The sequence below is a fragment of the Platalea leucorodia genome, assembly GCF_965183815.1.
Source record: "Platalea leucorodia genome assembly, chromosome: 2".
NCBI lineage: Eukaryota > Metazoa > Chordata > Aves > Pelecaniformes > Threskiornithidae > Platalea > Platalea leucorodia.
This window is the reverse complement of record NC_138824.1, coordinates 84535890-84558430: the sequence shown is the minus strand read 5'-3', so window position 1 is coordinate 84558430 and position 22541 is coordinate 84535890. Positions and strand designations below refer to the sequence as shown.

Here is a 22541-nt window from a genome sequence, read left to right as displayed (position 1 = left end):
AATTATTTTTCCCCTCAATTACAGCAGAATTTTAAAAACCAGCTGGCTGTATGCAGATAAGACCGAAGATTTGATTTGTGAGTAGCTGATGAGGATGACATGTTAAATTTTCTTTATGTATAGGATATATAGGATAGTTTCTGGGAAACAATTTTTGCCTGTTCATAGTAACTCTGGGAACATGTTTTATTTAATACTGTTGGGAGGGCTTTTGATAAGCTTTAATTTTTGTGTGCTTGTGAAGCATCTTGGATTTAAACTAGGTTTGCTGTTTGTATTAATAGATACTTAAATGCTCCTGTTTAATGACAGTAGTATATTGGCTGCAGCAACACTTTATATAAAGTTGACTGCTAAGAAAGTAAAGTAGTCTTTGCTCTGTGATGACTGAAGGTTTAAATGTATATTTAGTGTTTCTTCCTTCCTACTCACAAAATTCTGTCTTAAAGTTGCCTATTCTGAATGCTTTATCATCCTCATGCCTTTGAGGATGTTTGTACCTAGGGTTATAGAGTCTCTTTAACTAATGGCCGCTATGCTTTATAATGTACAGCTATCTATCTACCTTAGAAAGACGGGAAATGGAATAGAGAGGGATATCCCTGAATGTAATCCCTCTGCTATTCTGGGGACCTGTTGTCATATTTCTGTCGTGTAAGGCTGTTCTGTCAAACTGTTTGGGCTCTTCTATCCTCACTCCGTTCAAATTTGACAGGAAGAGAGGTTTTTAAAGAGGGGAACCATATTTTAATTAATTACTTTAATGTTGTTGACCAGAATAATTTTTACTCATGGTGAGCATTTTCACAGCTGGTGTTAGGCGAGTAAGGAACAAGTAGACCGATATCACAGAACTCTCACTGGAAGTACCAAAACAGAAGCAAAAAGGCAAGAAATCAAGTCATGTTTCTTCTCCTTCCCCATTGTTTTTCTCAGTCTTTTGCCAGCAGGTCAAGAACCATATGGAAAATCTAATTCAAATTAGTTAAGGGTACCTCTGCATCCTTGCCCTCACCTGCCTGCCTGTAGTTACTGTCTGCAGTTACTGCCAATGGTTATAGTACCTAGTTTAGTCTGTTTTGGTGGATTTCGGCAAGGGAGCAACTGTGTGTGTAGCTGTACTGGCAGATCCAGGATGATCCGGCAGTATAAACCTGCAGTGAGAAGGCAGGGGGAAGTCAGGTGAGGACAATCTACATTCGATCAGAAGTCATCTAATAGGTACCAAGCTGACCTCAGTCTTCATGTTTTTGTGTTCCCAAACTGTAAAGTGTCTTTCTCAGCTTCTTCAGAAGGTTGCCCTTGTCTTGAGAAATCATGAATGAGATGTGTTATTATGGTAAGTTAATTACGTTAACTGTGGTGAAATAAAATGGCTTTATACAAAAGGGGCTGTGTAAATAAGTAGCATAAAATTTTTAGAAGATATTTTTGTGATAGTTTAGATTGCTGAGTCCAATTGCATCTTCTGGAAAGAAGTATTATTAAATTGTTTAGTCTACTCCAGTTTCACTGCTGGAAAACCAGCAATATTTTGAGGTAATATGTACAGAATTTTTCTTGCCTGGTTAGTGCTTGATACAGATCAAAGAGTTGTTTAACAATTAGTTAATAAAGTTGATTACGTATTCCAGTCGTTCAGGTAATAAAACAAACAAAATTCTTGAATCTGTTCAAATTTGCTGAAGGCTTGAAATACCTACCCAGGTATTTTTATGGATTCTATTGCTAATTCTGAACAGTAACACTTCAGGCATTAATAAAACCTGAAGCAAGGTTCTTGCAGACTTGTAGTCAAAACTGAGAATTTTGGACACGTGATAGAAACTGAGGGCAGAAAGGTGCAGGCTGGGGATTTCATTATTTTTAGTTCTAAAAGTGAGCCCGAAGTTAACTGCAGTTTTATTAAAATTGTGTGTGCTTCTTTTTTCCCCACTCTGAGCATAGAGTTTGTTCTTTCAATTTTGCTTCATGTGCTTATTTTTTATGTGCTGTTTGTGCATGTTATACGCACTTGTCAAATTTACATAGCTAGATGAAATATTTTTTTTGCTCTCAGGTTATGTTTTTCACTGTGATTTGATCGCTTTTGAGCCATTAAAGAACCGTAATGATAGTCCTTTATTAAGATGTAAATAATAGCTTCAAGGAGAGTGTAATCAAGTCATTTCAATTCAGAAATATGATAATGTTGTCAGGATTCTTCATTAAGTCACATTAACATTGACTACTCCTGCTGAGGAAGAAAGTATGACAGATACTATATTGTAGGGATTCACTTGAAATACAGTATTATTCTGGACTTTTTTCCTGCAGGTTAGTTTAGTATTTCTGCCTTGAATTACCGCAGTAGAAAGTGAAAATAGTTGACTGAGTGTGGCTTAGATTTCAGAGTGAATATAATGAGAAGTATTCTTGATTTTTGTAACTGGCTTTCCTGAAAGCATTTAAATGTGTTAAATCACTAGTTAAAGGACTGGAAAAAAAAACTCAGATTTTAGTGAACAAGCAAAACTGATATCCTGCAATCTAAGTATGAAAGCGATAAAGGATGCTTTAAATTTCACCCATACCTATGACAACAATTTCCTGCCATGAGAGTTATATTTTAGGATCTAATTTAGCCTTTCAAAAGATGAAATGCAGTAAACGACACAATATGAAAATTGGGGAAGATTTTATTTCAGCTGTTTACTGTCTTACCCATTTAGGATGCTCAGAGAGAATGTAGGACCTCTGTCAGGGGAGGTTTTAAGAACAGTTTAAACACAGGCTTCTTAGGTATGGGTGAATTTATTCAGTCCAGATTACATGGTATATTTAGTCTTTATAGCCATATCTTCTGTAACTCGCATTGGTTTTAGCTAAGCTCGGGAACTAAGACACAATTAATAGAAGATAAAATGGAGAAGGTAGGTGAAAGGTTGTTTTTAGCATTCAGGCCTTAATCTTCATGTTGATGTTTTGTCTTTGGTCCTTATCAGAAAATGTGACTTAAGTGGACCTGGCTGGGTGTCAGGGTATGCATATGGTGGTATGAAATGTAGCATTCAATATTTTTACTAGCAGAGGCTGTGCTTAGCTAATATTGTAGTTTGTTTCCTTAGAAATATCTCTGATAGTAGTAATTTATGTTATGTATGGTTTGACAACAGTGCTTGATGTTGGCTTGGCCTGCTGGCCCAAGGTTAATATTTTAAGGATGCAGTAGATTGTTTTCTCTGTGTCTCCTGGTCACTTAAGTGCTTTTAGAGATGACTTGTCACTCAAAAACATCGTTGTGAACTATAGCTGGTGAAAGAAGTTGGCATGATAATGTCTATGCTGGATCAATCTGAAGGACCATCTGCTCTAGCAGGCTTTATCCAGCAGTGGCTAAAAGCAGATGTCTGAAGAAAAGCATAAGCACGTAGAAGAGAGGTTTGCAGAAGTATTACTAATACCTGGCCGTCTACAACCCAGCACCTCCCAAGCCCAGAATAATGCTTTTATGCTGAGTACCTCCTGGAGGAGCTTGTTCTGTTTTGTTCAGTTATATTTTGGAGCCGTCTGAACTTTTAGCACCTACAACATCCTGTAGTAAGGAGTTCTGTACTTGAGTATATGTTCTGTGGAGAAGGAGATACCCTTTTTCTTGCTGGTAGTTTCATTTGTTGTCCTCGTGTTCTTGTACCAAAGTAGCTTCTTGTACTTCCAGTACTTGTACAGGAAGAGACAGTAAATAGCCATTCTCTAATTGCCTTCTTCATATGCATCACGATTTTGTAGACCTATATTCTAGCTTCCCTCAGCTATCTGTATTCCAAACTTGTAAAATCCTGTTCTGTTTTGGTTTTTGTTTTTAATTCCTCTGATCACCCTTGTTCTTCCATACTGTTTCCATTTCAGCTATGGTATTTTTGAGCTACTGGAATCAGAAGTGTACAAGACATTTAAAACTTAGTGGCATAGCGGTGGTTTCTGTTTTGTTTTCTGTTCCTTCTATAATTATTCATTAATTGGTATTTGGGATTTTTGGACTACTACCAAGCAGTGAACTAATGCTGTCATAGAAATATTTATTTTAATTCTAAGATGTCATTTTTGTATGCATCAGCTAATAGCCCATCACTGATGACGGAAGATGGATTATTTTGAATTGCTTGACATTGAATATCATCTGTTACTTCCTCTGCTGAGCAACTGCTCAGCTTTACAAGATCTTCTTATACGTCTTTACTGACTCAAATAATTGTTCAGCAGTTGTTGCCATCTCATGCTTTCCTCTTGTCCTAGATCATATATGAATCGAATGGCATAAGCCCAAGCAGAGATCTCATCAGGATTTCTCTAGAGTCCTCTCTCGACTGTGGAAACATGTCTGTTTATTCCTGGCCATTGTTTGGTATTCCAAGAAATTCTTTAGAAGGATCATGAGGATCTTCCTTTGTATCCATTGCCAGCTAAGGATTTTTTTTTAAGAGACTGTGGTGTGAGATCTTGTCAAGTGCAAATCCACAGGCTACATTAATTGACTTTCCTTTGTCTGCTTGCTTATTGACTCCTTAAAAAAAATGAATACTAGATTTATGAGACGTGACTTTTCTCTACAAAAGCTATGATTAGTTCTTCCCCAACACATCGTGTTTATCTTTGGGTTCGCTACCTCTGTTCCGTACAAGAGTTTTTAGCAACTTGACCAGTACAAACATCAGGTGTCCTGTCCATACTTGCTGGCTGGAGTGTTGGCATCGCATTAACGACCTTTTTAAGCCTCTGAACTTGAGGAAGTTTTAAGGACAAACTTGCACAGTATCGTCAGTAGGTTGGACATTTTATCTTTTCATTTCCTTAAAAGTCCCAAGTACTGTGTGTCCTTCCAACTGTCTACTACTTGTTTTGTCTCCGTTTCCTGACCTCTACTACTGGTACTTTGTGTCAAGGAACTTGTTTCAGATCCCTGTGAAGAGGGATTCTGATATGGGAACTGATGGGATGAGCTTCCTTGGAGTGAGTCTGAATGCAAAAAACCGTTCAATCTTGTTGCTTTAGTATTATCTTCCATGTTTGCTCATTCTGAAATCTGATTATCTGTTGGGTCCATGTAACTTCTGCTTTTGATATGCTTTAAAAAGGCTTTTTGAGTTTGATATCTTTTGGATGTTTTTCTGTTAACTCTTTTTCTAGGCCAAACATATTATGCTTTTCTATTTAACCACCATAGATGGTAATTTTTATTTTACTCAGTTGGATAATAGAAAGCTGTTACTATGCCTAAGAATATTCTTGTATTGCACTGTAGCTAGTTGTGTCTGAGGCTTGTGATTGAAGTAGACTGCAGATGACTGGAGATTGTTAGAGCAGTTTCCGTTTGCTGTTTCTATCTAAATTAATTTTACTGTTTACTCATTACATGTAAATGGCAGTTACGTAGGCAACCCACCTTTTTATTTATAAAAGAAGTAAAACCTTTTCCATAAAAAAGAGAAAACAAAAGAACAACTGGGGACAAGCCATGTGGGAAAAGTGTCATGGTTTAACCCCAGCCAGCAACTAAGCCCCACACAGCCGCTTGCTCGCTCCCCTCCCCTGGTGGGATGGGGGAGAGAATCGGAAGGGTAAAAGTCAGAAAACTCTTGGGTTGAGATAAGAACAGTTTTAATAATTGAAGTAAAATAAAATAGAATAGTAGTAGTAATAATATACAAAACAAGTGATACACCATACAATTGCTCACCACCCGCCAACTGATGCCCAGCCCATCCCCGAGCAACAGTTGCTGCCCCCTGGCCAACTCCCCCAGTTTATATGCTGGGCATGATGTCATGCGGTACGGCATAGCCCTGTGGCCAGTCTGGGTCAGCCCCCCTGGCTGTGCCCCCTCCCGGCTTCTTGTGCACCTGGCAGAGGATGGGAAGCTGAAAAGTCCTTGGCTAGTGTGAGCACTACTTAGCAACAACTAAAACATCAGTGTGCTGTCAACGTTATTCTCACATTAAGTCCAAACCACAGCACTATACCAGCTACTGGGAAGAAAATTAACTCTGTCGCAGCTGAAACCAGGACAAAATGGCGAGTAGTTTCACTTGCAAAGATTGATTTCAGTATAAAGTAGTATCTATCATTTAAATGTGAACAGCATCTGGAGAGGGATCAGTTTCTCCATATCCCTGATCCTCACAGTCTTATGAAGCTGTATCTTTGATGGATAAAGGTGATGCAAGAACTCATGAAGGAGGAACTGCTCTCTGCACTGTACAGGAGAGAATTTGAGTGACCAAAGGAAGATGATGTAGTAATCTGAATAAAAACAGTGATACACTGTAGCTTTTATCCTTAGTCCCCTTCCTTCTGTCTCCTCTGTCTCCTACCCTTCCACATCGTGTGTCCCTTCATTGCTTTTCTCCCAATTCAGTGCATTTATTGTCAGTGAGAGCAATCTTCTTTCATCACGCTAATCAGCCTGTGATGTTAAAGGTCTCCTTCAAAAGTTGTCTGCAGCAATAAGAGTAGTACAGGCTCAAGCAGAGATTAAAAAGTATCTTATTTGTCTGTTTTATGGTTTCTTAGTTTTGTTTTATTTAATTTTCAGACGTGTTCTCAATGCTTACTTTGTGCAGATTTTTCCAAGCTAGCTACTGGAGATGCACTTCTCTGTTATTGATAATGAAATTATGTCAAAATAGCTGTGCTATATTTTCAGCTGAGTTGTATGCAAGCGTGCAACATCAATATAAACTTAAGTACTACTCTATATGTTTGCAGATGAAACAAAAGAAGTGTTGAAACTTTAGACAGAGCCACAGTTAGATCGGTGAAAAGATTCTGCGTTGTTTAAAGTAGCCAAAAAAAATCAGATAAGCATGGTAATTCTTAAGTTTCATTAAAGAAAAAAACAAATGCTGAATTGGTACAATTTCATACTGCTGGAGGTTTCATTTTTCTCAGTGCAGCCAGCTTCTTTTCATGAGCAGGTCACAGTAGTTAAGTCAGGCACATACAGTAAGCAGATTTATGCTGTCTTCAGAATTGTACATGAAAAACTCCTCAGTGCTTCAGGCTAAAATCTGATTTGCCACATTCTCTAACATGTTAAGCTTTTTGTATTTGGTATTAATGTTTCTTGGCATCTTGCAGCAAGGCCTGGATGGTGCTGCTACAGGGCAGTAATCACTTATGAAAAAATAAAGGTTTTGCCTTTCCCAAAGCTGTGACCTTACTGTAAGTCTGGCTTCCTCACCATCTTACCATGTTTATTTAGAAGGTAGTTGTAATTTTCTTTTAAATTGGCAGTACTCCAACACACGTATTTTTGACTGTTACATGGAAAACATTTTTTTTTATTTGCTCTTGTTCAGGTCTTGTGGATACTAACGTCAACAGTGGTTGTGTTGCCCAACTGGTAGATGGGATTGAGTGGATTTTTTCCAAATCTGTGTTAGTACATGTAAGCTATGTTAAGAATATCAGTGCTATCATTCAGGTATCGAGACAAAACAAATTGTGACATTGCACTAACCACGCTCTGCATTTCTTCTTTCTTCCTGTGAAGCTTGTTGCATTTTATTGTTTCATTTTGGGCCCACCTTTGATCCTGCTGATGCTATTTGGGGAAAAATAATAGCAAAACTTGGGCAGAATCAGTAATGATGGGGTAAAGAATCAGGATGTTAAAACTCTTACCTGATGCGTAGAGCTAGGCTTTGCCAGGCTTATTGACAGATTCATCATCAGCACACCTAAACTGTCTCCAGGTAACTCAAGTTTGTGCTGCTTTGATAGTTTATTGGGTATTTACTTGCTCTCTTCCTTCTTAGCTTATCAACAAAATACAGGTGGGTTTTTTTGTTGTTGTTGTTGGTTTTTTTTTTTTTTTTGCTGGTATGGTTGCAATGGCAATGCTTTGTTGAAGGATGAGACTAGAAGCTGGCTTTTTGCAGTTCTTTTTTTCTGGAGATTAACTGGAGAGATCGATCTTTCCAGGTGTCTTTTTTTTGTTTGGCTTGTACCCCCCACTCCCTGCCCCAGCTGGGCTACTAAAAGTTGTTTTTTTGGAAGTGGTGTGTGTTAGTTTGGTTAGCAGTGGGTTTTGATGGAACTTAATTAGTATTTTCACAGGTCTGTTCCGTAGGCGCTGGCTTGCCTAGCTCTTGAAAATGTGGGAGCCTGGGGGTGGGGGTGAGGGACCGAAGGTGCTACAGTGCTGCCTCGGGAAGTCACTAAGAAAGAAATGCTCTCCTTTCCTCCAATTTTGTCTTATGTTGCTTGGAGCCCTCTGTTCACTTTTCAGGGCTGTGAACGGAAGGCTAGGATTTTTCACAGAAGGTAGCAAGAGACTTTTTTTTTCCTTTTATTTTCTTTTGTTATGCTGGTAGCAGAAACTAAAATCTAGAAAGAAGAAAATAGCAAGTCGTAATGTCCATGTCTTGCCAAGGTGGATGTTGAAGTTTCCAAGTGCAGTGTTGCTTTTTAGAGAGCAAAATGATGACTTATAACTGATTTTGTATCATAGCAACATATCAGTTAGTATCTCACAGCTACCTCTTATCCAGAAGTAGTCCAAACACAGATAGAAAGAGGTGGCATGTATTACAGATACTTATGGTTTTGTATGGCTCTCTTGTTCAACTGAGACATAAGGACATAAATTTTTATAATCCTTGGCAGTAAGCTGTTTTGAAAAATTACTAATCTTTTCCACCTCCTTTGCCAGTTGTCAAAACTATCATGATGATAATTTACTGTATTAAAGAAGGTTAATTTTATAGTTAAAATCCCAGGCTAGAACTCAGGAGGTATGTTTCCATTATTTCTGCTGTGGAATGCTCACATGGATGTAGGGTAAATTGCTAAATCTCTTTGCCTCATTTTTTTTATCTGTAGATGAGAGAAGGGCTAGGTTTTTATATTCTCAGAAGAATATTTGGTTTGCGTCTCAGTGGGGGCATACGAACAGTACTGCAGTACAAATAGAATCATTTCTGTCTTGAAAGAAATGCTGGTTTAAACACCGAATTACTGTTTTTACTGTCCTAATTGGCACCTTCACCTAAGGTAGCAATGCTGTGTTCACAGAATGTACGGCAAAATGGGCCCCTACCTTGCTTCATATAATTTCAGTTCAGCTTTTTAAAGTCTTGTCTCGTAATTACTGCTCTGTGACACTAACTGAATGGTAGATTTCTAATGTTTAAATATTACAAATCTGAACCCTTTTTTCCCTCGCTTTCCATAAAACCACGGTGTGAAACCGTCACTGAGGATTATTTGAGGGAATTTTACTAATTAGAATTGCATGAGAATTCAGGCTTCTGAGCTGTCATCTGTCCCATCCCCTTCCCAAGTGCTGGAGGTTTCAGTAGCTTCAGGTTTCACAGTTGTCTTAAATATCTGACTTATTCTGGCAAGAGATCTTGGGGATAACATTCTGGAGTCAAATTTTGCAGTCCTGCCTGTGTCTGGGCAGTTTTTCTGCTTCTACAAGCAGAATTTGGCCCTCATCTAAAGTCTAATCTTTCATGTCCTTCTCATGCAAATGAGCTCAGTTGACTCCAGTGGATCTGCTTCTGCGAGTGAGGACTGAGTTGTGGCAATGCATCTTAGGCTGTGAGTTCCAAGACACTGGATTTGGGGTTTCTTTCGCATCTGTTGGATACAAAGTTTGCAGGTGTTAGGATTCTCATGGAACGGTTTGGGGGAAAAATGGGAATGTTTTCAATGAGCAGTAATTAAAAGTATGAAAGCTGTTTGTGTGTCGCATGAAGGTAGTCATCTATAGCTCTCACTAACATGACAGTATAACTAGACCTCTGTGAACTTTGAAAATGCCATTTAGTTGCTAACATTACTATAGTAAAGTATGTTTGTGTAGCATGATCTCTGCTCGTCAGTTATTGAGGACACTGGTACAATTTTTGGGTGTAAATAAGAGACTTGGGAAAGAATGCCATGCAACGCATCCCACTCCTGAAACTGAAGCAGTGGATATTTGTGTAGAAGAGCAACATGACACAAATGCTTGATTTTGTTTGTGCAAATGAGAAGGCCTTTGTGATGCAAAGCAGCATCCTGAAAAGGCAAATGTGCTTTTTTGGTTGTAAATATCCCAGCTAAATACTGCAGTAATTGCAAGCAGAGCTTGGCATTTTTCCTCTCTATTCTCTTCATCGTTATATTTTAACAAGTTCTCATGAGACTATTAAAACGTCTTAGTTTTTGGAACATGTGGCCTAGTGGGGATAACTCTGTCTACAGATGCAGTGGGTTGGCAGCTCGATTTTGCATGTCTTTTCATTTCCCTCCAGATCCTGTGACCCAGCGTAACCTTTGGTCTCCTCTGAAGGCCGGGGTGAAGGAAGTATGAGCAGGTGACTGATGATCACTGTCAATACAGCCTGCAGACAATATGGGAATTACTTTAGCAGTCTCCCACTCCCTTGCGCTCCCCCCATCCTCTCTTAAATCAACAAATGCAAATAGGAGCCTCCTCATTTGCTGCCATCTCCGGGAGGCTGCCCAGGCAGCATGGGCTTTGTTGCAGTCCTGCCTATTGGAAAAAAGCGGCTTCAGCCCTAGGCAGAAGGAAAAATACCAAATGGGACCTGACCCCCCCCTTAATGGTTAATGCTGCTAATATTTGGTCCTCTGGCATATACAGGTAGGAAGATGCTGAGATAAGGGTACTTGGCGTGTGTGGTTCAAGAGGGCAGCCTGAAGTGGTTGGAGCTGTTTGCATGGTTACTCTTTGTCCGGTAAATGTCCTTCTGGAAGGGAGTAGGGATTGCCCAGTGTCCCCAAACTCATACCTGTGCTCCTAGAACCTGTTGACATTGCAATTAGCTGTGTATTTAACCTTAGCTGTGTCTTTACTGTGCGAGAATAGAAATGCATTTGCTAGATTTCAGCATAGGCAGGGGCACAAAGAATTTGTGAAACAACATTTCTTTACGAGGTCATGATTGTTTTGTTAAACGTGTAGTTGTGTGGCACAAATAAATATAGCTGCATTTTACATTGGTGTAAGCATAATACAGGACACAATATGCAGTACTGTGTTGTACAGCATACAGTTGATATTGTTTTGCCTTCCAGACGTACAGCTTAACATGAGTTGTCATTCAGCAATTCAGAGACATAAGATTAATGCTATGCCAGCATTTGGTTAAAATTCTGTTCATCTTATTTTAAGCTGTCATTGCATGTGAAAATAAGTTTTGGCATACATAAATAGAAGGAAAGTGATCACTTTGCACATCCAGAAAGGGTACCTTCTCAGATACCTATGGATATCATGTCTGTATTTGATGTATTAGGATTGCAGCCAGCCATAATGAAGAGATTTCTTCTGAACTGCCATTTAGGAATATTAGATTAGTAACTGAATCAGACAAATAGCAATGTATGTAAATGCTCCTACAGCTTTAAAAATGTGTGTCAGTAGTACTTGTATTTTATAAGAAGTCTGTTTGCAGTGTGTATTTCATCTTACTGTGACATTTTCTATTGCAAATACTTAATAACAGTTAACTCCTGCATAAAAATTCAGAGTTAAAGTAACAGTTGTAAAGCTAGGTGCTGGACTATTAAGGTGAATATCACTCATAGAGCTAGACATTAAAACTGTTACACAACCTTTAAGTATGTTCTTTTCTTGAGATCTCATTTCAAATGTATCTTTGAGCTTTATTTTGTGTTTTATTTGCTTACCAGAAAGCCTCAACATACTAATATTTTCAAAGAAAAAATATTCCAAATTCACAAAAATCCAGGAAATTAACTATTACCAGCCCCCTATGCTTCACTTCCAGTTTGCAGTAGCGCTTTGGATCAGGCACTGGTGCCTGACACAGTCAAAGCCCGCTTGAACCCTAACTTGCAATGCTTCTAAGTTGTGACACATTCAGTTCATAGCGTTTAAGGTTAGGGTGAATCACAGGAGTTTTATCATCAGTGAGATGTGAAAGGCTGTGGTAGGGGCAGTGTGATACTAGAAAGCCATCTAATTTTAGAGTAAAGGCTTCAAATGATTTCAAATACATAGCGTGTTCTTTTCCCACACCTCTTGCAACAAGGGTGGTTTGATGTCACAAAATCTCCTGTTTTCATCTTCTACTTAAGTCTTCCTCAACTTATGCATCTGTCTGCCTGCCAGCAATCAGGACAACAAAAGAGAATATTTGTTGGACTTTTGGACTTAGTAATTGCTTTTTGTTGGCCGCAGGTGCTGCTGTAGCATGGTGAGGTACATCTTTTGAGGATATGTCCTTATCCATAGGTTCTATTTGGCATGCTTCTGGTGTTTTAATCTGTCCATTGCGAAGGGAATTGTTAAAATAAAATCATCATTATTACTTCAGAGAAGAGTGAGTTCGGTGGAAAAGATGGCTAACTAGGAAGTTCTGTTCAATGAAATCTGATTGCATCTTGCAGCTTCACACCAGATTATAATACAGTCACATCATGTACACATTGGATCAATTTTTTTATTGGGATGGGAGAGTCAACAGAGAACCACTTCAGTGTTAAGAATGAATAAAAATGATACTTTATGTTTGATTTTTTGGAAGTCCTTCTTCCAAATAAAATTTTAAGTCTGGATGGCTCTAGGTAGAAGAATCTGGGTATAGTTACGTGAACTTAACTTTCTAAACTGGCATCTCAGTCAAATGCTCATTAATGATATTTTGCCTATCATCAGTTTCTCCTCTTCAGTGGGATGATTTCCTTCGCTGCTCAAAATTGGTTTGTAGCTCCCTAGAAGTTGGTTGTCATGTCTTATAATCGTGGAAACTGCTCTTAGAGGAGAATGGATGTATTATGGGCTGTATAATTTGTGAAGTATTTTGAAGGCCTTCTTGATGAATGGCACTTTATAAATATCGTAATTAAATTATGGGAAGCATTTATAAGGTGAGTGGATTAATTATTTTTTTATTTATTTTTATTTGAATGTTTTTCTCTTAGGAAAGTCCCTCTAAAAGAATGGGTGTAAAGAGTTCTCTCTTTGCCTTTAATGAAGTTCTATAGTTTCATGCCAATCACTTAAGTTCAAAATATCCAAGTATATTTATTTTACAATGTAAATTGTGCACTACATTTTAATTTTTTTAAGCCTTTGTTAGAAAAGTTGCTTTCCATCGTTCATTTTGAGGTTTTCCCCCCCTTCCCTTTTGTTTTTGTTTTTCCTCAGTTTCCATTACAAAGAGCAGTGCAAAAATCCAATCTTCCCCTTCCAAAGTGACCCGGCGTTCAATGCAGTCTCCACAGAAATCTGCTCCAGTACCAGCGCAACGGGGCAGGAAACCAGGTCGGGGCAAACCCCCTGGACAGTCTTCAGTTCCCAAGAAGGGCAGGTCTCCTAAAAATATTCCCCTGACAAAAAGCACCTCTCATACTGAAAATCTTAAAACAAGGAAAAAAAGTTTAAAACCTGGAAAAAAGGTTAGTCCTTATCTACTACTTTACTTTATATTGCAAAATTTTGTAGTGAGATTTTTTTATTATTATTATTTAATTTTCTGTCTTCTCTTCAGCCTTCAGGGCTTTACTGTTTTCAGCAATTGATTACAAGAAAAAGTCTAGAATATGGCTGGGTAAACAATCCAAAAGTGAGCTAGTTCAGGGAGCTAAACCGGTAGGCAACTAACGCAGCATCCATCCCTCTTACTTCCTTCTTTGTCTGCTCCACCCCAAAAAAGCACAAATGCTACAGCTGCTGCAAGGAAGGATCACAGCAGGGCAGACTTAGGGCAATCTGAATTGCTGTGGAAGTACAATCTATTTTCTGAGGCTTGCTCACTCACTACAGGCTGTCAAAGAGGAGTAGCAATCCTGCAATGTCTTTCCACAGACAATTTATGTCTGTCCCTGTGCTCTTCCCTCCTTTGCGTTAGCACCAGTGGGGGAGTGGGGGACTTTGTTTTTTCTGTTGTTCTCCCCCTGTTGAAAGTTGAAATTTTGGGGTTTTTCTTCTCCAGTCTGGATCACTGTGGGCTATGGGATCTATGGCTAGTAATGTGTGGGAAAGGGTGGAGTAATGGCACAGGTGGGACTTCTCCCTTCAGTGATAGTGCTCATCAGTGTAAAGTGCTAGTGAAGTAACATTATTAGAGCATACCCAGAAGGCTCTAGCACAAAAGTGGAAGCAGGCACTTTGTTGAAATGATGACCACAAGGTAAGAAGTGATTCTGGGGACCAGAAATTGAAAGCCAAACACTGTCTCTTCTGCTGCCTGCCCCTTCCAGTTCAGCATCCAAACTGGTGGGCTACCGATGCAAGTGGTCTTCAGTGTTATCTCTTGCTTGGTGTATAAAAGTGCACAGACACACAGATTAAAGAGAAGAAAGGTGCTCCCATTCAGACTCAGCTGATGGATGGGGTGTTCTCCATAACTCTGGGGGGCTTTAAAGGAGAGCATTGAACACAGAACTTTCATATCTTAAGGATGTACTCAGATATGGCAGGATGCACATGTAAGAGTTTTGTTGTCTGTGTCTCATGAAAAAGAAATTGAATCATAGAATTGTTTGGTTTGGAAAAGACCTTCAAGATCATTGAGTCCAGCTGTTAACCTAGCACTGCCAAGTCCATCACTAAACCATGTCCTTAAGCACCACATCTACCTGTCTTTTAAATACCTCCAGGGATGGGGACTCAACCACTTCCCTGGGCAGCCTGTTCCAGTGCTTGACAACCCTTTCAGTGAAGAAATTTTTCCTAATATCCAACCTAAACCTCCCCTGGCGCAACTTGAGGCCATTTTCTCTTGTCCTATCGCTTGTTACTTGGGAGAAGAGACCGACCCCCACCTCGCTACAACCTCCTTTCAAGTAGTTGTAGGGAGTGACAAGGTCTCCCCTGAGCCCCCTCTTCTCCAGGCTAAACAGTGCCAGTTCCCTCAGCCGCTCCTCCTAAGGCTTGTGCTCTAGACCCTTCACCAGCTTCGTTGCCCTTCTTTGGACACGCTCCAGCACCTCGATGTCCTTCTTGTAGCGAGGGGCCCAAAACTGAACACAGTACTCGAGGTGCAGCCTCACCAGTGCTGAGTACAGGGGCACTATCACTTCCCTGGTCCTGCTGGCCACGCTATTCCTGATAGAAGCCAGGATGCTATTGGCCCTCTTGGCCACCTGGGCACACTGCTGGCTCATGTTCAGATGGCTGTCGACCAACACCCCCAGGTCCTTTTCTGCTGGGCAGCTCTCCAGCCACTCTTCCCCAAGCCTGTAGCGTTGCCTGGGGTTGTTGTGACCCAAGCATGGGACCCGGCACTTGGCCTTGTTGAACCTCGTACAGTTGGCCTTGGCCCATCGATCCATCCTGTCCAGGTCCCTCTGTAGGGCCTTCCTACCCCCCAGCAGATCAACACTCCTGCCCAACTTGGTGTCATCTGCAAGCTTACTGAGGGTGCACTTGATCCCCTTGTCCAGATCATTGATAAAGATATTAAACAGAAGTGGCCCCAATACTGAGCCCTGGGGAACACCACTTGTGACCGGCCGCCAACTGGATTTAACTCCATTCACCACCACTTTTTGGGCCCAGCCACCCAGCCAGCTTTTAGTCCAGCGAAGAGTACACCCGTCCAAGCCGTGAGCAGCCAGTTTCTCCAGGAGAATGCTGTGGGAAATGGTGTCAAAGGCTTTGCTAAAGTCCAGGTGGACAATATCTGCAGCCTTCCCCTCCTCCACTAAGTGGGTCACCTTGTCATAGAAGGAGACCAGGTTAGTCAAGCAGGACCTGCCTTTCATAAACCCATGCTGACTGGGCCTGATCCCCTGGTTGTCCTGTACGTGCTGCGTGATGGCACTCAGGATGATCTGCTCCATGACCTTCTCCAGTGCCGAGGTCAGGCTGACAGGCCTGTAGTTCCCTGGATCCCCCTTCAGGCCTTTCTTGTAGATGGGTGTCACATTTGCCAACCTCCAGTCAGCTGGGACCTCCCCAGTTAGCCAGGACTGCTGATAGATGATTTGAAGTGGCTTAGTGAGCACTTCCACCAGCTCCCTCAGTACCCTTGGGTGGATCCCATCCAGCCCCACAGACTTGTGCGTGTCTACGTGGTGTAGCAGGTCACTGACCATTTCCCCTGGGATTATGGGGGCTTCATTCTGCTCCCCATCCCTGTCTTCCAGCTCAAGGGGTTAGGTGCCTGGAGAACAACTGGTCTGACTATTAAAGGCTGAGGCAAAGAAGGCATTAAGTACCTCAGCCTTTTCCTTGTCCTCTGTCAGTGTTTCCCCCTGCATCCCATAAAGGATGGAGATTCTCTTAGCCTTCCTTTTGTTGAGAAGCGCTGTGTATCCTTTGAAAGAGTAGATGGAGGCATCTTACCCTTAGAGGAGGCTTCTGGGCTGTAAACACTGGGTGTCTGAAAGCATCTGCTTGGAGCACTGCATTTGGCACCGGGTCCGCGTGAGGTACTTGGGGGGATCTGCTTGGGGAATGGGGGTTACTGCTGACGCTCCCTATCTTGAGGCAGTGAATCTGAGGTACCTCTACACACTCCTGATTTCCTCTGTGGGACCAGGCAACTAAGAGTTAGGTTTTGCAGAATCTAAGTTTGATATATCTAACTTGGGAGTTTTACTACATTAACTTTTGCATTAAAAACTTTAAAAATTAACTCCTTTGAGAATCCACGAAAGGTTGTTATTGCTTTGGTATGCAGTTAAATTGCTAAGATGTTATACATATGTGCAAGCTCTTCTTTGGACTGTTACACCTGTTAGCATAAGGGTGAAGAGAGGAAATGGCTTTGTGGGAGTTCTGCACAGACAGGGTGTATCTGACATGGAGTGCCATACAGCCTGTATACCTCACAATACATAAGCAAATGTAATGGAAGTAGCGTGTGCCTAGAGATTTGAAAGTGCTTTTCTTTTTTTTTTTTTTTTTTTTCCTTCTTTCTTTATTTTTTTTTTTTCAAGACCGATCCAAAAAAACCCTCCACATTTCCCACCAAGTATACTTCAAGTGTGAACTGGCTACGTGGTAGTTCAAAACCTCTGTATTTAGGGAGATTGGTCTATGCCTGATACTCTGTAGAGTTGTTTGACTTTCTTTGCCCTTTTAAGTTTGTTACGCTGCAATATTTATCATTGTGCGGGTATTAACTTTTGTTATACAGCTAGGAATGTTGAGCTGTTGTGTCATTTTTCTCCTTTATTTAAAAGTTTTCTAAGCTTCTCCGTAAGTAGGAGATGCATGTTGGGTTTTGTTTTCCGTTTGTTTCCCCCAGTTTGCGCTGTATGTTTTTACTCTGTCATAATGAAGAAGAAATCTCTTTACATCTCTCTCATCATTTTTAAAAGTACACTTTGCATAACAATACAAAGAATTCCTTCCAGAATTTCTTGAGGAAGTGCGTGGGTCTGAGTGTAGATCACAGCCCTAAATTTGACCCCACAAGAAGAGAGTTTTTAAGCATGGGGGTAAAGCCTGTGAAGTTGGCCACGTGCTGCCAGAGCGAGCAGTGCTCCCTGCCGGCAAGCGGAGCTGGCGTGCCCACCCAGCTGGCAAGGGCCAGCTGGCGACACCCTGACCAAGCAAATGTGCTGAGCCCTGCTGGGAACGTGGCCTGCCTCGTGCAAGAACATGGCTTTGGGATCGCAGTTTGCTGCTCGTCAGTTTGGGGTTGCAAAATGAGAACCTCATCTGAGAAAGCATAGCGTGCTGTGTTTCAGAAACACATGCTCTTTCCTCCTTCTGAAGGAGAAGGTAGGAAATGGCCGGCTAGCCTCACCGTGCTTTTGTGCTAGTGTGAAGGGTGGATACTTTGTCTGTCTTACAGTTTAGTGTTTGTATTTTGTTTTCATGCCTACATGTCTCCCATTTCCTCCTCTTTCCCCTCAACTCGACCACCCATGTTTTGCAGTGTAGTGACAGACAACTGCCCCCCCCCCAAGAGTCCCTGCTCCAGAGGGGCAGACTTCAGATCAAAAGCTCAGACTTCCCAAGTGCATTTTTGTTCTCTGTGTTAAGGATGGAGAGAGACCTTTCTGTCAACCACCATTAAGATACATAGGCAATTCCTGACAAGTAATACATCACTGCTTGGTTCAGTGTCTGACCTGAGCTACCTCGTCTCATTCACAGTGCAATGCCAAGCCTTGGCAGTCTGTTCCTTGTGTTCATGGTGATTCCACCCAGTGCCATATTGTCAAGTAGTTTCTCCAGCCAAACCTAGCTTCTCCGAACTGTAAGGGGCACAGAAGTTTTCTTTAAAGTGCCCTGGACTTCAGAAGAAAGTTATTTTTTCTTTATAGGTGTTGTGAAGAAGCTAAGCACTGCTGCTCTTAGGAAAGTGTATGTTTTGATTGCTTTCTACATGATTTTTAATATATTATTTGGAAAATATGCTGCTTCTAAAAGTGTAAAGGATGAATACTGCTAAATGGAAGAGGGCTTAGACTCCCTTAGCAACTTGACTGAATTTTCACTTCACTGTAGGTCAGTTCTAGCAGTAAATCCTTACCACATGAGTAGCCAAGTCTGCTGCCTTCAGCAGTGTTAAAACCTTGGATAATCTCTTATATTCCTTATTTTTTTGGTAGGTAGGAGAATGAGAACATAATCTGTTCTCATGCAAGAATAAATGGTGAAGGGAGAGGTGATGAGCTTTTCTCCAATTCATTATTTCTTTTATTTCTGTGTATTTTCATAGCATGTCAAAGCACATTAGAAATGCCTTCCTTGTGCATGTCTCTTTTCTAAACCCCAGTCCAAACCAAATTACAACAAAATTCTCCTTTCCTCAGGTGGAAGGTAATGCACACTGACCAATTTCTAAATCTTTGTGCTGCATTCTCTTGTTGTCTGTCATATGATAAGCTGTAAATAAGTTTGGTTTGGGAAAGGAAAAGGTTTTGGCAACTCACGTGACTGGATCGTAACTACTGGTTTATTTGATATCTTGCGTAAAGCACTAATTCCTGAAAGTGATTACTTGAGAATTTCAGCCCCTTTGAAACAAGCTGAGGGAAAATCTGGGTGCACTGTAAAGTTGACAACTAAACGTGACTCAAGTTTTATATGGGAATATACACACAGCCCAACTAACTGATTTGAGTTGTGATAAACCCAGATGATTGGAAGGGTATGGAAAATAATCCAAAACACCTCTTCTATGCTTCCTAAGATTTGGCAGGGTCATGAATTAGTATATAAAGCTCATTCTTTTCCCACTTTTTAGATAGAGGTGGGTTCCTTTTAAAGTCATTTGTCTTCTACTGCCTTACTTAAGTAGCTGTAAATGCAAACTGACAGTTTCTGGTCTTCGTTTCCTGGATTTTATCTTCTCTGCCGTGTGTAGTACTTCTGTAATAAGGAACCACACACATTCACTAAGATGGTAACTGATAGCAGAAAGGTTTTGCAGACTCCTTAGAAAACATTAAACATTTTGGCTTGGGGTTTTTTCTCTAAACAGAAAAAAATCTTGCCAGAACAACTGACTCCTGCATCTCCTTCTCCTCATTCTTCTCCTGAGGGGGACAGTGGCGCCTCGCAGATACTGAAAGATGGAATTAGTTTGTCTGGTGCAACTGCAGCAGTTATATCCACAGGTAAAAAAAAAAAAAAAAAAAAAAAACCAAAAAAAAACTTTTAGTGTGAAATAGCTTCCATTTCAAGCAAACTAGTAGTGTCATTTTATGGAAAATGTGCTGCAAATTTATTACTGTAAATCGTTATCCAGCTACCTTATTTTTTAAAGATATTTGTAGGTGTCAGTGTTACTTTACAAAACTAGTATTTTAATACCTGCATTATAGCAAGAAGTGCTGGAGCACAGGGGCTTTTGATAGATCTGCTAGACCTGGCAGTTTGTTCCTGTCTGAAGAAGGAAACTACAGTTTTCATGTCTGTCCCACTCCTTCATGTATGAAGTGGGAATACATGTAGCTAAAAACAAATATGATATTCTGATATCATGCAGGCTGTACTGTAATATAACAAAATGGAGATTTTTATCTCTGTATAGCCTTACATTAAAAGAAACAACTCAGACTGTTTAAACCAAGTAAAGGCAATCAGAGGAAATACATTCCTCCTTCCTCTTATGTTTGCTTGTTTTTGAAATACAGCAAAATGTAACTTGGAAAGGATTGGCAAAAGAGCAATAAGCTAGTTAATGAACTAACTCATTGAGGAACTCGTAACCCTGTAGTGAAACAATTTCTATGTTGTCAACTGAAATCTCAGAACTTTCTAAAAACTCCATAAATTATGATAATTTTGTTTGGGCTGCTTTTTTACATTTAAAAACTGTTTTTACAATAGAAGTTGTCAGGGTTTTCTCACTCCCAACTTCAGTCATGGATGAGGGGAAAATATGTATGTGTTTCCTAGGAAAATAAACTTTTCAGGAGGCAGTTATTGTTGAGCCCAGACAGAAGATGCCATGAAAACTATTTTTGCTGATTTGTATCTTTGATTACTTGTACAAATATTTTTCCTCCAATTTGCAGACCTCGGAGAGTGAGCAGATATGCGTGAAGACATAAGATCATTAAAAGACTTCCAGAAATATTTCATTTTTAAAAATCCAGGTTTTTAACTAAGTCCAAATAATACTACAGTTCAGAAAATATGGGAGTCTTTTGTATAACAGAATGCTTGGATTGTCTGCTTAATCACCACAGAGGCACATTTTTTCATTAAGTGGTAATAATGTCTTGGGTGCATTCCGGGTCATGTGACAGCCAAAGCCAAAAAGAAGAAAAAAATCTTCAGTTACAGCTTTTTCCCGTGTTTTACTGCCTTCCCGTTCCTTTTGAAAGACAGTTTTGCATAGTCTCTATAAAAAGTAATTTCAAAAGTCCTATTTGGTTGTTTTGTGCTAAGCTTTAAACCACCTTACAGTGTTTCTAGAGAAGTATGTTTATTTTATTTAGCAGAGAAGGCCAAGTTGCAGTGTGGAAATCATACATGTGTGGTTCGGGGCTTCTCAAGGTACAGACCTTCAGTAGCCATTATACATGCACACAAGGACCATTATACATGCACATGTTAATGCTGCATGGGTGCTTCAGAATGAGCATCAGTGGTAGGTATGTACCATAGGGTTGTCTTTGTTGCAGCTTCTCAAATAGGAGAAAAATTAGGATAGTAACTTGGTGAGGCTAGCTTTTTAGAATTGCGTCTTAGTAGTTTAGAGTACCTGCCAGTAATTCTTACTTTATTGGAACTAGTGTATGAATAGAGATTAGTCAAAAGGTAAGCACAGACTGACGGCTTTGTTGTGTTAGTGGGGTAGAGAAGGGCTTTAGAGACCAGAAAGAAGTGGGTTTAGGACTCAAGCAGGAGAACCTTGATAGAAGACAGAGCACACACTTTTTGCATGCTCTGAAAGTATGTATGCATGTTCAGCTTCTTAAATTGACCAGTACATCTTTTCCTCAAGATTAAAACTAAAAAGACAATTTGCAGTTCTAACTTGAAAACATGTCTTAGCTTCTTGGCAGTAAATATGGCTTGTTCTTTTTCAGTGTGTGTTTATGTCAACAAGCATGGAAATTCTGGGCCTCACCTGGATAAGAAGAAGGTTCAGCAGCTTCCAGATCACTTTGGACCAGGTCCTGTCAATGTGGTACTTCAGCAGGCTGTACAGGCTTGCGTAGATTGTGCCTATCAATCCAAAACAGTCTTTGGATTTCTGAAATCTGGCCATCATGGAGGGGAAATGATAACTGGTATGTGAAGATGCTTTGTTTCTTCTGTTTCTTCACTTAGTTGCGAACTTGAGGTAGTGCAGAACTGAAGTAGCTGCAATGAGTTTATATTGCTTCTGTAACTATTTAAGCACAGTCAAAGAACACAGACTTGTGAACTCCTTTACTAAGAGAGCATTGGTGGCGTGTGACTTATCTCACTCTGGGTCTAGGATGATTTGAACAATTCTTTAATTTAGAATTTAGCAATAGCCGTGTTAAATTACATATACACAGTACAGTTAGATTCTTACACTAAGTAGAGCTTGTGCACCTCATTTAGCAGCTGTAGCCAAACATTTGTCAAATAAACTGAGTAGAAGTGAAATATCAGCTTTATTAATTCAAGTAATTTGCATAATCTTATCCATACGTAGTGTTTGTGTTCCTAATGCCTTAACCAAGTGGGTGAAAAGTTTCAAACTAATCTGTTTAGCTTCCAGGCAAGTGATTCCACATGTTTAAGTTGCTGCTTCTTCCCTTACCCCATTCCCCAGAATTGTAGCAGTATCTTAGGTCGGTGTTCATCCACCTATGTCCCCTATTATGGAATAAGTTTATTTCTGCTACATACTAATGACAGGTCTACAGATAAATTATCTCTGTGTCTCAAACTGAATAGCTGCTGCTTGACACTTTTTTCCTTCTAGGCTAGGAAATATTCTATATAGCAGTTAGCAGCATAGCGTCAATTCGTAATTCCATCACTGGTGATAAAAAGACTTGTGTTACTTTAATCTCCTTACATTAACACCAGATGTGAAAGATGATTAGTGGAATACAGGCTCGATTAAATCCTCATAAAGATGTTGCTGTCTAACAATATTTAAAAAGCAGCACCCCGATCTGCA

The 22541-nt window shown here is 40.2% G+C and overlaps 1 protein-coding gene across 4 annotated transcripts in view; it reads left to right on the top strand.

The window, feature by feature from the left end:
- The window catches only part of SCML2 (Scm polycomb group protein like 2), a 58459-nt gene that overhangs the window by 22615 nt on the left and 13303 nt on the right, over positions 1-22541 (top strand). For 3 of the 4 annotated variants that reach the window (XM_082303930.1, XM_082303928.1, XM_082303929.1), the window contains 3 exons: positions 13169-13419; positions 19410-19545; positions 21469-21672. In XM_082303930.1, coding sequence (XP_082160056.1) covers positions 13169-13419; positions 19410-19545; positions 21469-21672 — 591 coding nt within the window. The remainder of the gene's footprint in view (positions 1-13168; positions 13420-19409; positions 19546-21468; positions 21673-22541) is intronic. The other variant, XM_082303931.1, reaches the window with a different exon arrangement.